General features: G+C 41.7%; 1 protein-coding gene across 1 annotated transcript in view; it reads left to right on the top strand.

Annotated features, from left to right (window-relative positions):
• Positions 1-16,383, top strand: part of JMJD6 (jumonji domain containing 6, arginine demethylase and lysine hydroxylase) — a 92,477-nt gene that overhangs the window by 17,210 nt on the left and 58,884 nt on the right. The window contains 2 exon segments of the mRNA XM_058170524.1: positions 2,766-2,772; positions 7,432-7,442. Of these exon segments, the coding sequence (XP_058026507.1) occupies positions 2,766-2,772; positions 7,432-7,442 (18 nt within the window).

Below are 16,383 nucleotides of genomic sequence, written 5' to 3' on the forward strand. Positions count from 1 at the left end.
CTTGGTATCTTCCTCTTTTGAGCCAGATCATGGATGCAGTGAGTAGCGCATCCTTGAGTGCCTGCCTTAACAGGAAGCAAGTGGCACATACCTTCTTAAACCAACACTGGACCCAACAGCGATGGATAATACTCATCCAGTCTCCCAACATCCCTTTTTAGGTTGTCTGGTTGAGGTTCAAAAGGGCCTTAGAGAAAGTGAATTATCTGAATTTTGGGGGGTTGGATTTCAGGCCAGGACACAGCACAGAAGTGGCACTGATCTTGCTTGTAGATGAGTTCTGGCAGATTTGTGTTCAGTTTTCTGGTTCTCCTTGACTTCTCAGCAGCCTTCAGTATCATCAGTCATGGTATCCGTCTAGACCAAAGCAGGGACTAGGAGGCACAGTGTTCCCCTTTCTTTCTTTCTTTCTTTTTTTGTTTACATTTATATCCCGCCCTTCTCCGAAGACTCAGGGCAGCTTACAGTGTGTAAGGCAATAGTCTCATTCTATTTGTATATTTACAAAGTCAACTTATTGCCCCCCCCAACAATCTGGGTCCTCATTTTACCTACCTTATAAAGGATGGAAGGCTGAGTCAACCTTGGACCTGGTGGGACTAGAACCTGCAGTAATTGCAGGCAGCTGTGTTTTAATAACAGGCTTCTTACAGCCTGAGCCACACCACGGCCCTTCATGGCTGGTTCCAATTTGTATTGCTGAGGAAAGAAGTCAAGCTTGAGTTTCCTGATGTATGAGATTTCAAAGACTCAATGCTGTTGTTAAAACATCTATATGAAGCCATTAGGTGAATTCATCCATTGGCCACGGATCAAATAACCACATGCTGATGATACTCAATTGAAAACAGGCTAACCAATTATTGTCTTCAAAATCTTCTCTTAGTATCTGAAGATGGTGGGGCCTGACTGGAGAGGAACAGTTAAAGGACAACTCTGACACGACTTGGTGATTATGTGTTTTTGATTATCCCAACACCAAGGCTTCCCACTTTCATCCCTGGATGAGTTTGTTCTTCCTCAGACAGATACAACACACAATAGGGAAATTTCTGAGTTCACAGCTGCAGCTCCATAAGCAGGTGGCAAATATGAGCAGAAATAACCTTTTCTTTAAAAGAAAAAACAAGAAAGTCCAGTTGTCTCCTGAAAAAGCACTTTTGGGACAACCATGACCTGGATGGCTTGAGAATCTCTACAAACTATGAGCAGAAAGGTTCCAAGTGTGCCAATTGAAGCCATTCCTAGATTGGATGATCCTTCTAGAAGGGTCCTAGATCCTTCTTACAGTCACTCAAGCTGCAATTACCTCACATATCAACAGCTGAAATGTATTCCATATATGGCTGCCCTTGACAATCACTCACAAGCTATAATTGATCCAGATTGTAGCAGCGGTGTCTCTCAATACCCTGCAATGAATATGTTGCTCAAACTGCACTATTGACAAATCCTATTGTTAAAACTAGGTCATCTGATGGGACTTGGATGTCATTCCTTCTCTGTCATGGAGCCTATCCTCTGGAAAAGGCTCCCTTACTGAGGTTTGGGTCACCCCATCCTGCCATCCTAAAGACCAAATATTTTCCCCACTTAAGAAATGTGTCCATCATGGGAATTTTATTAATTGGCATATTGATTTCTAGGTTATTACCTTTTATGTGTTGTATTGATTGCTGCTATAAATTGGATGGCTTACACATTTGAAATATAAAGGAAGGAAGAAAAATAGAGAAATGAGAGTTTACTTTCTAATACAGGGTCTCCAACCTTGGCAACTTTAAGCCTATCGGACTTCAACTCCCAAAATTCCCCAGCCAGCAAAGCTGGCTGAGAAATTCTGGGAATTGAAATCCACCAGGCTTAAAGTTGCCAAGGTTGGAGACCCCTGTTCTAGTAGAACGATCGGAGAGAGTGGATTACCCTGAGCCAAAAAAAAAAAAAAAAGGTTTGCTATGGAGTAATATATAAACCACAGTTTATGGTCTAGCACCGAGCGTAACACAATTCTCATTTTTTTTCCGGGGAAGTTTACACGATCCAATATTAGATGAAGATGGCTTTGTATCTCCTCCTCTCAAAACAGCCCTTCCTTTCCTTTCCTTCCTTCCTTCCTTCGGACTGTCTCTCTCCTTCCCTTTCCCCGTGTTGAGACTCCTATGTGGGAATGGCCATCCCGGCGGCCTCGGCTTGCCGGGAGTGGCACCAGAGGCAGAAGTGGGCGGGCCTCGGCTGAGTGACGCGGGTGTTGTGAAACCCTATCCCGCTTTCGGCTTCAGAAGGGAAGGGATTTAACCGACCGCCGCTTTCAGGCAGCTGAATTCAGTCCAGCTGCTCAGTTGCCCGGCGGCGGCGGGGGGAGAAAGAGGAGAAGGAAGAGAGAGAAAAGCACGAGGGGGCGACGACTCGCCATCCCAGCTGCCCCCGGTCAAATTGCGGCCAGTGCTGTCGGGTCGCACAACCGCCGGAGGCATGGATATAGCGGTGGACTTGTACGTTGCAGTCCCGCTTCTTTTCACCGTCCTGGCTGTTATTCTAGCGTCGGTCTTTGTCAAGCTGAGATCCTCGGAAGAGGACAAAGCTACGGAGCCAGCGGCGGCAGCGACAGCAAAGGAAGAAGGGGAGGCCAAGGCGAGCTCTGCTGCGGTAGACCGGACGGACGGCGAAGCACTCCAGAAGGATGAGAAGGAACCGGAGGCGGCCGGAGCGGAGCCTCGGAAGGAGAAAGGCGAGGAAGAGGAGGTAGTAAGCAAAGAAGCTGGAAGAGACGCCGTGGAGGAAATAGGGGCTGGAGAAGAGGGGACGAACGAAGAAAAGGAAGAAGAAGAAGAAGGGCTTCGGGAGAAGGGAAAAGAGGAGGAGGTGGTCGAGGACAAGGCTGCCCCGGAGGCTGTGAAAGCAGAACAGCGGAGTCACGTTCAAGTGGAGCGGAAGGTGCCCGGTCAGGCGGAGAGGGACGCGGTCGTTGCTGCTCCGGTGGCTTTAGAAGAGCAAGAGGAGGAGGAGGAGGAAGACGACGAGGAGGAGGAAGACGAGGACGAGGAGGAGGAGGAGAGCAAGGTAAGGATGGCGTGTCGCGAGCAAGGGCGCTGCTTGCCTTAGGCCACGCAGCGTGGGCATCTGCGCCCATCCGTGTCGAGGCACGCGAGGATGGAAAGGACGAGCACGCTCGAGCTGTCTTAAGTAAATTCTGCAAGCCAACCAACCGTGATGAAAAGTCCTGTGGGGGGGAGGTAATTGGCGGAGATGCTCTAATCCCCCCCCCCTTCGACGGTCCTCTATAGCTCCCCCCTTTCTTAATTCATTGCCTTTAGGACTTTGGGTCGCAAGTGCCTCTTGCGTCAGAGCGGGAAGGGAGGCTGAGAGCGAGGCTGGTTTTAATTCCAGCCTCTCCTACTGGCTTGCTCTGTCTCGATTAGACGCCAACCACACCAAACATTCCTCTAAAATATATCCGTTACTATCCTCTTCCCCCGACACCGCTGTAACCGGGTGAGGAAAAGCCACCTGTTGCTCCAGAAAATGTGAACAGGGAGTCCTCTTAAAAAGTGGTTGGATTGTGAAGTCCTCATTGCCGCCCACCTTCTTTCCTTCCTCCCTCTGAACAAATCAAGACGTGCAACTTAGTGGGGTTGTTAAACCTTATCGTAAGGCTTATCATTAGCACGGCTTTTGCGTATATACACTCATGGAAGAACTATGCATACCCAGTAACGTTTTTTTGCTTGGGCTAATTTCAGTGAACCAGGAGGAGCCTAGCGTTTTTCTCTCTTCAGTATAAATTGCAAAGGGGTGTGGGGGGGGGGAGAGGACTTGCAATCTTCGTTCTGCCTTTTGGCATAGTTTTAATAAAAAACTCCCCTCCGATGGCCCCTTTTGGCCTTGAGAAATTCCATCTCCTTCCTGCAGTTGGAATTTTTTTCTCATAGTTGAGGAAGTGTGTGACAATCCAGGGATTCCTCTTTTCCCCAGAAATGTGCCCTGATTTAGCAATTGGGCAATAGCATTCAAAAAACGGCTATCAATATCCGCTACATGCAGCTCTGAATTGTAACCACTTAAAAAGAAACTAGCAATCCTTAAACTTAAAGTGAGAGAGTGCCTTGCTAGAAGGCTAGATTTACCCTGATTTTAAGAATGGAAGTTAGCTATACTTGGCCAGTTCCAGAAAACAGTTCCAGATGTTTGCTATTTCTACCCTAAATGTGGTTGGGTGGCACAGGAATTTGGTAGAAGTTTTCTAACAAATTTTATTCAAAGATGTATTTATTAAAATTCATTATAAGCATAAACCAGCATTAAATTAAGAGTTTAAATTTAAATTTGCTGGTCAGAAAAGATAGTGCCAGATTTTTCCCCCCACTGCAGAATAACACCGATATCTTCCCATGATGTTTCTACCTTGGGTGACTTGAACAGTTCAGTTCTCTTTGTATTTCTAAAAAAAGGATGGGATTTCATTTTAAGAGGAGCTAATGTGTTTATGGCTTCAATAGTAACAGTTCTAGGCACTTGAGACTTAAATAGATGTTTGAGGAACTCAAGTATTCTGAAAGTGTAATCCCTCAGATTGGTCTCAGATGTGGTATTGATCGTTTAAATAGGCTCCTTTCTACAAGTTCAGATGAATTCTCATTCTCTCCCCACCTCCCCTTAATTTACATGTTCCTGGATTTTCATTAAAAGCACATTTCTTTGGTATCTTAAATCCTGAGAGGTGTTACAGTACATTCTTCTGTTCAATATGCCAGCCTTGCCCTTTTCAGAATATGCCATTTCTTTTCTCAAACCTTTAATTTTCTGTTCTGAGAAACAGCATGCTCAATCTTTACTGGGATGGGTTTTTTATTTGTTTTGGATGGGAAAGAGAAGTATTATAGCATCCTAATAGCTTTTCTCTTGTAAATGAATGATGCCAATTTAACAGAAGGGCAGGAGCCATGCTTAGAGAGTGAAGTCAAGATTAAGGTCTAGGATAATTATAAATATAAATACCTCTCTGGATGGAACCAGGCTGGCCATTTTGAAGACTTTGAGAGGTTTCAAGGTAGATGTTTGAATACCACCCCTTCTGTTGCTATAGTTGCCCTATATGTCATTAAAGTGGCAATATAGATATAGGTCTTCCTCAAGTATTAAGCATAAGACAATTCAAAATATCTCTGTGTAGGCTTAAAGCAGCTTTTCCTAACTGTTGCCCTCAAGATATTTTGGAAGAGCAATTTCTAGAAGTTCTATCCTATGCAACCTTCAAAAACTGCTATACTGCCACTGGTGAAAGCTTGGCATAGGATGTGTACACCATCTTAAGCATATTTTTTACCATCTAAGCCAGGGGTTTCAAACTAGCGGCTTGTGGGCTGGATGCCTCACACACAGGGCACGCCCAACCCAGGTCCACGAATGGGGAAAACGTTGCAAAACATTACGTGATGGCAACGTGACACAGCGAGTTTGACACCCGCCCCCTAAGCTCTTATGCCACAATTAATGTCTTAGTCGCTACAACATAGATGGGGCTAACTCCTTGAGATAGGTAAACTTTTTTTTTTGGTACAAGTTTTAATTGATTTTTTAGTCCCCTCCACACACACACACACTTACACAATTCATGAACATAGTATTGGCCATATCATATCTTATACAATTCAATATATTCAAATATATTTTACTTAGTTACAGTTTTTGCCAAAATATTCTTTTTTCATAGTTTTTTATTCATTTCCTAATATTTTCTTGCTTATTTTATTAAACCACATCTTCTTTCGCCGTCAAGTTCTAATTTCTCCATTTTTATTCATATTCATTCCCTTTCTTTTTTTTTAAACTATTTCAATTTTTATCCTAATATATTCAAATATATTCGGGGTTGTCTTTCCTCCATTTCCTTTTCACAGCAATCCTTTCTTCTCCTTTCACTCCTTTCCCTTCCTCCTTTCTTTGTACCTCCTTTCTTCCTACTCCTTCTCTACTTCCCTTTCCTTTCTCCTCCTCCACCCTACTTCCTCCCTATTTAACCTTCTCTCCTACTCTTGTTTCCCCTACCTTATCTCTTCTCCTCTTCCCTTTCTTCTTTCTCTCTCCCTCTAATTAAGATAGGTAAACTTAATTAGATCTGTTAGACCTTAAGCTCGATTAAGGAACTTGTGGACTTCAACTCTGAGAGTTGAAGTCCACAGGCCTTAAAGGGACCAAGGTTGGAGACCCCTGCCCTAGATCCTGAGCATGTGCAAATGAAGCTTTGCTTGCTTGCATAGCGGAACCAGTGATTCACAAGCCAGACAGGATTGTTATGTCAGAACTCAGCAGGAGCTCCTAGTCTTAAGGCCATGAAAAGAAAGACCACATATCCATAAATAAATATCCAGCTCCTAAAGTTGGAAGAAAAAGCCTTAGAATTTTAATTCTGGCGCAAAGATATATTTAAACTTTGATTTCTGTTTTCTGCATTAGGCAGATCTTTTGTATGCCTATGACTTCATTCTTGTTGCAGTAAAGAAACTATGTTAGCCAAATGTGTTTGTGAGACTTCTGCTGATTAGCCTGTTCCAGAATTAAGAGGTTAATGGCTTGAGATCCAGAATCATAGCATTATAGAGTTGGAAAGAACTGAAAAGATGTTAAGGCCATGCTTGAAAAAGCCTGACATAAAGTTAAATTATTTCCAGAAGAATTCAGCATCTGCTTTGTTAATGGAGAAGCTTACGGATCTCTCTTGGCAAAACTTGGAAGTGATTTGTCATTGCCTTACTCTAGGAAAATGATTTTAATCCTTGACCACTTTAAACTGTGCGGACTTCAATATCCAAAATTCCTCAGCCAGGGAATGTTGCCTGGTGAATTCTGGGAGTTGAAGTCCACACAGCTTAAAGATGCCAAGGTTGGAAAACCCCACTGTAAGGTGTTTATTAAATATCCCATCTACCCTACAATCCTGGAAATCCCTACAAGTTTCCTATCCAACTAAAAACCAATCCCAAACCAGTTTAATATCATAGCCCAGACATCGTGATCCATAAGCAATGGCTTTCAGCTCGGATCAAGACTTAATTTTGCTTTTCAAAGCAAACCATAGAATGAGTGTCTAGCCAGTTACATTAAAAACATGCTGTTTGGGTCCAGACATCATTATGCAAGAAAATGAAATTCCTCTCCCTTAATAGCTCCATCTCAAAAATAACCTGAATGATTTATTTTTTATACTCCAGCCTTGTGTTTCTGCCTCGGGGATCTGTTTATCTTTGCATAATTTCCCAGGAGAAACACTGGTGACATGGAAATGTTGCCCCGAAGCAACATTGGTCAAGCTGTCCATTAGCCATTAGCCAGCTGGGCTTCTTAGCCCTGCTTGAAGCTACCAGTAAGGTGCAGAGCATGGACCAGCCTGTGAGTGGACTCACAGCAGAGCCTGTAACACACAACATTAACCAGAAGCCCCTAAGGTAAAAATGCTTGGATGGAGCCTCTCTCCTACAAGGACTGCAGAAATACCTCAGAGAAAGCAGAAGTAACATATGTTCCTTTTAAAAGAATGGCTGTTCTTTTTCTTCTTTCCTCCTCCTCCTCGACTTTCTATGGTATCAACATTGATCCTGGCCAATCTTTACCACCTGTTAATGAAAATATTGATAGGTTGTTATATATCTTGTTATGTGATTATTGATGCAGACTAAAAGTATTTTACCTTGTCTCTTAACCTACTGAGTTTGTCTTCACAAACAAGACTGAAGTGGAAATGACTGATTTGTGATCTTTGTCTGAGTTTCAATTCTACACACACCTGCAAACTAACTCATTAAATTATAGCTGAGCACATTAGGCATCCAATCCCATGATTAATTTAAGGTTCACAGTGTTGGGTAGCTTAAGGAACTTGGGTTCATTAAGTAAAGCATGGCTGTGCACTCATCTCTCTTTTCCTAACTCCTCCCAAAAGATGTTCCTTACCATTATGACTGAGATTTCTTTGAGAAAAATTGTGTTTTAGAAAGTAAAGCTAATCTGTTAATTTCTGTCCATGCCTGTCTGAAATAGCATTTTCCTCACATCACATCAACTCTCTCATTGCTCTTTTCACCTACAAATCATTTTCACAAAGCCAGCTGGGTCAGTCATTCCCTCTCTGCCCAGGAGGAAGGCAATGGTGAACCACTTCTGAAATCTAGCCAAGAAAACTGCAGGGACTTGTCCATGCACCAAAAAGGCATGTCCTTAAAGCTGGCCTGTGGGAACAGGATTCTACCAGATGACTCCCCCATTGAGGGGACAGTGACCAGTCACTCTAGGGCAGCTTTCTTTGGTTTGGTTGCCTCCAAATGTCTCAGATGGCTCCCACCTTTTCCAGCCAGAAGGTCCATTAGCTATTAATGATGGGTTATACTTAAAATTGTTTGGAAGGGACCAGACTGGAGAAGGCTAATTAACAAGCCTAAAAATAATCCTAGGAGGGAAATACCCCCCCCCCACCAATAGTTATGTGAGACCCGAGGGTTCTACTCTACTCTCTTCTTCCTCCAGTTGTTCCCCAAAGAATAAGCATCAATGCAGTTATCTGCCCTCAGCCAAAGCACGAAACCAGTCTTCAAAAAGTGCCCATATAAGGAGAGTTGAGTCTGGGACTTGGAGCCAGTTGCAGGCTGGGAGCCTTGTTGGGCCTTATTTATTAAAGCTGGGCACTGGAAACGTCCAGGAGGAAAAGGAAATCCCCAAATCCTTCAATTATTCCTTTTATTTTTAATACAAATAAATTCGTTTGTTTTAATGCAGTCGATGGTACTTTATGCAGCAATGGGAACTGCACCAGCATAGAACTAGGTCTGATGAGCAGTCTTATGAGATAAGCTGCCCATCCCTTTGCTAGACCCAAATGGACCTCATGGACTGGTTTAGGGTCCCATCTTCTCTGAGTCAATTGATCCAGGCTCTTCCAGAATAAGCTTGGTTCCACTTTAGTCTAATACCAGTGATCCCAAGGGATCTTAGTGGGAATGAAAAAGACTGCTATTTAGGGACTCCAGTTCTGTGGTATTCCAATAAATCTGGAAGCTGATCAGTTTAGAATGGCTGATATAAAGACATTCCAAACCTAGCCTACAATCTTTATACAGCCTTGTATCTAATGTTCAGGAGTTCATTAAAGACTTTTTTGCAAGAAATCACAGTCTGTACTGGCGCAGACTGCTTTGGAGGAAAGGAGAGAAAAAAGGCAAATATTATCCATCCCTACCAACTATATTTAGATAAACTCAACAATTCACAGGCTGGCCTCAACAGTTAATCCATGAGGGCATGTGACTCAGAACAGCTCAAAGAAAATCTGGATCTGGAAGTGCAGCATCCTTATCACTTCAGGGGGAAAATCAATGCCGCCTTATGATACGAAGAATCAGAGGAACAGTGTGTATCAGAGTGAAGGCCCCGTGGGGGATGAATGAGCAATGAGCTCGGCTGGAATCGGGATCAGAACATTTTGATTTAGGCTAATCCAGTCCTATTTAGGTCATTGGTTTAACTGGTTGGCATTGTCCCTTTTCATCCAAACAACTCAAAATGCATTTTCATTGAATAATCAAACATATTAAAAAGAACAGAAGTCTGGGGGGGAAAAAATCCTGGGCTATGAAGGATGTGTTACAATTTTAGAAATTGCAAAAGAATGCAACATATAGCTAAACCAGACCTCCTCCTTTCTGAAGTTTTCAACCTACATTCTTTGGAATTTTTCAAGGCTGTTGATCAAAGGGCTTTTAAAAAAATGGAATGTGCTGGCTTAAAAACCTGCTGGTTTGTAGGAGGCTGGGGTGTGTTTCCCTTTGCTACTGCCACTAGAATTTGATTGCTAAATATTTTTTTTAACAACTCAGATTGAAATAGCAGGAGATAGTTTTAAATGTTAGTCTCTCCTTCTGACTGCCCCACTCCACTGGATATTCAAAAGCAGGAGAGGGGAGAAAAATGGATGTATTCCTTCTCTGCTGTCCCCCTCACAGTAGTAGGAATAATAGCCCTATTTAAATTCCTTCGTCTGCCTGGCTTTTCTTGGCTGCCTTTAGAGGGAGGCTGTGCCTGACCAGCATCTAGAGGGAGAGACATTTTTGTGTATTGACTTAAGTGCTTGAAAGGTTTGGGCTGGCGGGGCTTGGTGTGAGCTGGCGCGTGCCAAGCGTCTTCTTGAGCAAGCTATTTGTTTAGCTCTCTCTAAAGGGTGGTACTGGTCAAAATACTGTAGAGTGGTGCTGCCCTTTAGCCTTTGGAAACTTGACATCCTGAATGTTTCTAACTAGAGCTAAAGTAAGCTCGTTTTAAAAAAATAATACTTGAAGTGTTAAAAGTCTTGGAACAGATAGTGATTTCATACCATAATCTTTGACCACAAGCTGAATGTTCAGTCCTCAGAAGAGTTTTCTTACATTTGAAATGTATTGCTTTGTACCAGTCCTTCTAACCCAACCTATCTCAACCCAATTTCCTCAAAATCTATTTGCATGACCTCAGGAATTTGTCCTCTTGGAGGAGGAGACAAATCTAATCAATGTTGGTAGTTGCTTTCCAATCTCTAGCAGCTTTTTCTTAACATGCAGAGGGTTAAATTTAGGATCTTATGCATGCAGAACTACTGAATGATGTTCTTCATTCTTCCTTTCAGGCATAGTTTCATTGTAGAGTTATGTTGTCTTGATTAACTATATATCAGTTTTGCATTCTCCACTTCATGCGGTCATTTTCTTGAAGGCTTTTCAATACAAATATTCGATAATGCTATTTTTACCATTGTAAGGTCGATAACCTCTGGAAAGATATTACACTGCAGTCCTGTTCTCATTCATCTGAGGAGAAATCACAATTGAAACCAGTGGGGATGATTTTTGAGTAAATACATATAAGGAGCATGCTAGGAATCTGGACAAAGGTACTCCAAGATAACTGTATTTAAAAGGAAGGTCTTATGTTTGCTCATGTGGACTTCCCTATTTCTGGTTCCACAAAAGAGGTATTTCTTGCTATATCAAGTCAAACAATTGTTAACAGAAAGGAATGGGGGGAGGGGGATTAAGCGTTCATTGATTCTTGAGAAAGGAGAGATGGAAGAAGAGATGGTCAATCTCTCTGAACCTAGATTATCTGCACAATCTGAAAGTTTATGTTCAGAAAGATGTGCAGCTTTTGTTTCATAAAGGATTATACTTAGCATTATAAACATACAAAAATAGAAGGTGGTAAATCACAATTTGTTCAATTTGTTCCAATGTTTAATAAACACATGCAAAAAAATGCCCGAACTTTATAGTTACACACTGAAAATTAGGCTCCTCTAAAATAAAATAATAGCTGAGCATTTACCACGTTGTCAAAAGGAGAGGAAATGGAAAACAGACATAAAATCCTTGCCCAAACTGTCTGCTTCATGCCAAAGATTAAAATATTACAAAATTGCCTCTACAACTTTGAAAATAGACATGTTTATTTGGAATAAATAAGTAGCAACAAAGGCAACAAAAAACTGAGAAAAAAAACGTATTGGGTGGACAAGTTAGGGAGTATGGCAAACAAGCGAGTCTGATACTACAGTGTGTGTATGTGTGGAGGGGAGGGGGACAGAATAGTTGTTCCCAAAGGAGGAATATAAAGTTCTGTTATCTACATCTTATTTGGGAAGAAATATGACCACGTAACTACTTCTGAAGGCCAAGAAAGGGTTGGAGAAGGATTTATAATACATGTTCCAAGTATAATGACATTGCGTGTCTCCTGGCTAATTTGTAATCTAGGCTGGCATGATTTGTATTAAAAGAACTTTACCTAATCAGAAATATTCTATATTAATTTATTACTCTTTAGATACCTGAGTGGCATAAGGTCAATGTCTCTTCTGCAGCAATATTAGTGCTTTTCTAAATAGGCAGATTGGATCTTAATTGGATTGTTATATAGACATGGACAAAACAATGACAGTCTGTTTTTCTTTTAATAGGCTGGCTAGGGGTATCATTTATTAGGATGTGTCTGAATCCAGTACAAATATTAACTAGTTAGCTAAAATATAGTTGCTAAAACTCCAGAATTTATGGATAAAGAGTTTGCTCATATGTTATACATTTAGCATCTTAATGTTATCCTTCTTCACATATAGGGAGCTGAGGGTATCCATATTTTTATAGTTTTACAGGTAGTCCTCGATTTATGATTACAAGTGAGCCCAAAATTTTGGTTGCTAAGTGAAACATTTGTTAAGTGAATTTTGCCCCATTTTATGACTTTTCTTGCCACATTGTTAAGTGAACCATTGCCGTTGTTAAGTTACTAACATGGTTGATAAGTGAATCTGGCTTTCCCATTGGCTTTTGCTTGTCAGAAGATCGCAAAAGGTGATCACATGACCCTGAGACGCAGCAACTGTCATAAATAAAACAAATGGTACAATATACAATTAAAATACAGATTAAAAAACTTATTATATAGTTGGCCTAAAAACTTTAAAATATATAAAACTAAAAAACCTCTTAAAATTAATAATAGAAAATTTAAAACCAATAAAATTTAAGCCAGCCCCGCGTGAATAAATAGATGTGTTTTCAATTCGCGGCGGAATGTCCGAAGGTCAGGTATTTGGCGTAAACCCGGGGGAAGTTCGTTCCAGAGGGTGGGAGCCCCCACAGAGAAGGATCTTCCCCTGGGGGCCGCCAGCCGACATTGCTTGGCGGACGGCACCCTGAGCAGTCCCTCTCTGTGAGAGCGTACGGGTCGGTGGGAGGCATGAGGTAACAGCAGGCGGTCCCGTAAGTACCCAGGCCCTAAGCCATGGAGTGCTTTAAAGGTAGTGACCAAAACCTTAAAGGACAACCTTTTGCTTGTCAGAAGATCGCAAAAGGTGATCACATGACCCTGAGACGCAGCAACTGTCATAAATACAAACCAATTACCAAGCATTTGAATTTTGTTCATGTGACCATGGGGATGCTGCAACCATGAAAAACGGTCATAAATCACTTTTTTCAGTGTGCTGTTGTAACTTTGAACAGTCACTAAAGGAACTGTTGTAAGTCAAGGACTACCTGTATTGTACTTGATAATGTTGTAAATGCAGTACTTTGCAATGTAAATGGTAGACGCGCAAGAATGCCTAGATGCTGCCGTGTTCAGCAACAGAAACTAATGGTCTGCATGAATAAGCTGCCACTAGCTGTGGAACCTCTATCAAGGCATGGGGGCATCAAAACAAGGGTATCAAGATATCACCATATAAAGTACGCAAGTCTGACTTCACGACATGTGTGATACACAACCCATTTAAAGGCCTGTTGCTAGGTACAAATGAACTTTTGTTATCCAAGTTCAGTACAGGTAAAATTTTTCAAATGAGTCAGTTCATAATTTTAAGGCAGGAATTTGAGTAAATCAGGATGATTTAGAGTAAGGGAGAATGACCTGTGAGAATAAAAATAAGCGAATGCAGGATATCGAATCTTAGCCTTGGTGTTCAGGACAAATTCCAACATACTTGCAAGTTTATCATATGTATGATTCATTCTGGCTGAGTTTATACACCAGTGTGCAACTTCACATTCTTTGTTGCCTAAAACTCATCAAGTGACTGACTCATAGTAGATGACTCACTGGTAAATCAGTTGGGTCTATTGAAAAAGACTGTGTTTGAGCTCTATTTATGGTGTTTGAACTGTGGTAGCCCATTCACGTAATATGCATAGACACAATTCCTTGAATGAACCATATATGCTCATGGAGAACCCCATCTGTGGATAAACTCATCCTTGAATTTTATCCAAAATGCCATGAAAGGTATACCATGCACAGATAAGCTGACTTGTATTTTTCATGGCATTTCGTTAAAAATACAAGGGTCAGCTTATCTGAATATATAGAGGCAGATAGAGATAGATATTTTAAAAAAGAATTGCCATATATGCTCTTATATAAGCCCATCTGGGGATAAGTTGAACCCAATTTTTTTGTGCGCATTTTAGCAATTAAAATTCTTGGCTTATCTGCTAGCACTGTATGTATGATCTTCCTTCCTCCCTCCCTCCCTCCCTCCCAATGGTTTATTTACCTTGAATCAGAAAGAAAATATAGTTCACCTTTGCCAAGTGGCCAAATGGCAGGGGAACTCATGTCCCCTTCTGACAAAGTGCCTTTGATGGAGCGTGTGTGTGTATCATAACTGATATGTAATCTTTCAGCTGTCAGAAGCATATTGTAGTTTTAACAAAACAGAGTCCCTGCTTTTAGCCATTGCCCCATTCCCCACCATCTTTAGTGTTTTATGTTGGTTTTTAATGTGTTTAGCATAATGTGTTTAGTCCAATGAAAAATTCTGGAGAGCGATGGGATGCCAATTGCAACCTTTCAACTGGTTTGAATAAAGGTGTCCCCATCATACGTGGACATGGGGTGTTTTTTTCCCTTATAAATTGCGTAATTTAAAACAGTATTTCCTACCTACTTTTCTCTGTGATGGCAGCAGTAGTGACTGGGGATAAAGGGAACCAAAGTGCAGTCTAGCTGAAATGAGCATCAGGTTAGGAAAGATCTATTTAGATTCTGAATTCTGTTGTGAGATAGAAGATTATTCATAATTTTATCTACCAGGAAGATTACTTCTCTTACCCATCTCGAAATGCACCAGATTACCTTGGTGGAAAGTGTCTGCAATGCTTTACCAATATTATTTTTTTTCCTATTCAGAATCATTGACAATACAGGTAGTCCTCAACTTATGACCACAATTGAGCTCAAATTTTCTGTTGGTGAGACAGCTGTTAAGTGAGCTTTCTCCCATTTTATGACCTTTCCTGCCACAATTGTTAAATGAATCATCACAGTTGTTTAGTAACATGGTTGTTAAGTGAATCCTGTTTCCCCATTTTATTTTGCTTGTCAGAAGGGTGCAAATGGTGATCACATGACCCCAAGGCACTACAATTGTCAAAAATATGAATTAATTGCTAAGCATCTGAATTTTGATCACATGACCAGGGGTTGCTGCAACAATTGTGAGTTTTAAAAATGGTTGTAGGTTATTTTTTTCTATGCTTCAAACAGTCACTAAATGAATTATTGCAAGCCGAGCACTATATTACCAAATGAAAGGCATGAATAATGGCTTTTGGAGAGAGAGTGGGACAGGGTCACACTGCCTGGGTCTGAATTGGTCTCTGATCATGCAACATATACAATAATTTCCTTCAGAAATTTGGGTACAGCCACAGGTATTTTCTTTCCATCCTACTGAGTGCAGCATGTTTCCCTTGTTGACAGGAAAGCTATGTCGTGATCCATTTTATCTAAGCTGTGGCCAGCTCTCTTAAACCAGATTTACTCATCCTTCTGTCAGCTGGTAGGATTACTGGAAGACCAGACGGTCTCTGCTGATCTTGAACCTTGATATCTTGGTCGTAGAGGTTGCCTGAGTAATTCTTTCATGAAATAACACAATGGCAACTTCATAATGGCAACTTGTGAAATTGGCCATCGCTCTTTGTTGGAAAGGAAAGTGAGCAGTTTGCAGCAGGGGTCCCCAACCTTGGCAACTTTAAGCCTGGTGGACCAACTCCCAAAATTCCCCAGTTGAAGTCCTCCAGGCTTAAAGTTGCCAAGGTTGGAGACCCCTGGTTTACAACATACACATGGTGCAGATGGAGCTGGCAGCAATTAGTAATTAAAATCCTTACATCCTTCTCTTGTCCTATGAGCTGGATCATATTTCTCCCCTATGCTTCTTATGTGTTCTTCAAGCTTATAAAGCTCCCAGGAAGAAGCAGTTTTAAGAAGGACCTGCTATCCTACTGAAAGCTGCTGCAATTCTGATGCAGAAGCTTGACTCAAGCAAAAATGCAGTTTTGTATCTTAAGGGCCCCTGCTTCCCCTTTCATGAGACCTCCTGTGCCTATGAAATGTCCTACTTGAGCTGTACATCATGGAAAGGAACAGATTGGCCATTGGCTTCCCAGTAAGAGATCCTCAGAAGCCTATCTGTATTTCATACCATGTATTTCTCCACATATTATTTTCTCCACACTGGCTGCCTCAGACAGCAGACAGCAGACACCATGAACCTGAACCAGTGGTGGGATTCAATTTTTTTTACTACCAGTTCTGTGAGCGTGGTGTGGTGGGTGTGGCAGGGGAAGGATACTGTAAAATCTCCATTCCCACCCCACTCCAGGGGAAGGATACTGCAAAACCTTCATTTCCTCCCAATCAGCTGGGACTCGGGAGGCAGAGAATAGATGGGGGTGGGGCCGGTCAGAGGTGGCATTTACTGGTTCTCCAAATACTCAAAATTTCTACTACCGGTTCTCCAGAACTGGTCAGAACCTGCTGAATACCACCTCTGACCTGACAAACTCTGATAAGGTGGGGAGC

Source organism: Ahaetulla prasina, chromosome 2 (genome assembly GCF_028640845.1).
Source record: "Ahaetulla prasina isolate Xishuangbanna chromosome 2, ASM2864084v1, whole genome shotgun sequence".
Lineage (NCBI taxonomy): Eukaryota > Metazoa > Chordata > Lepidosauria > Squamata > Colubridae > Ahaetulla > Ahaetulla prasina.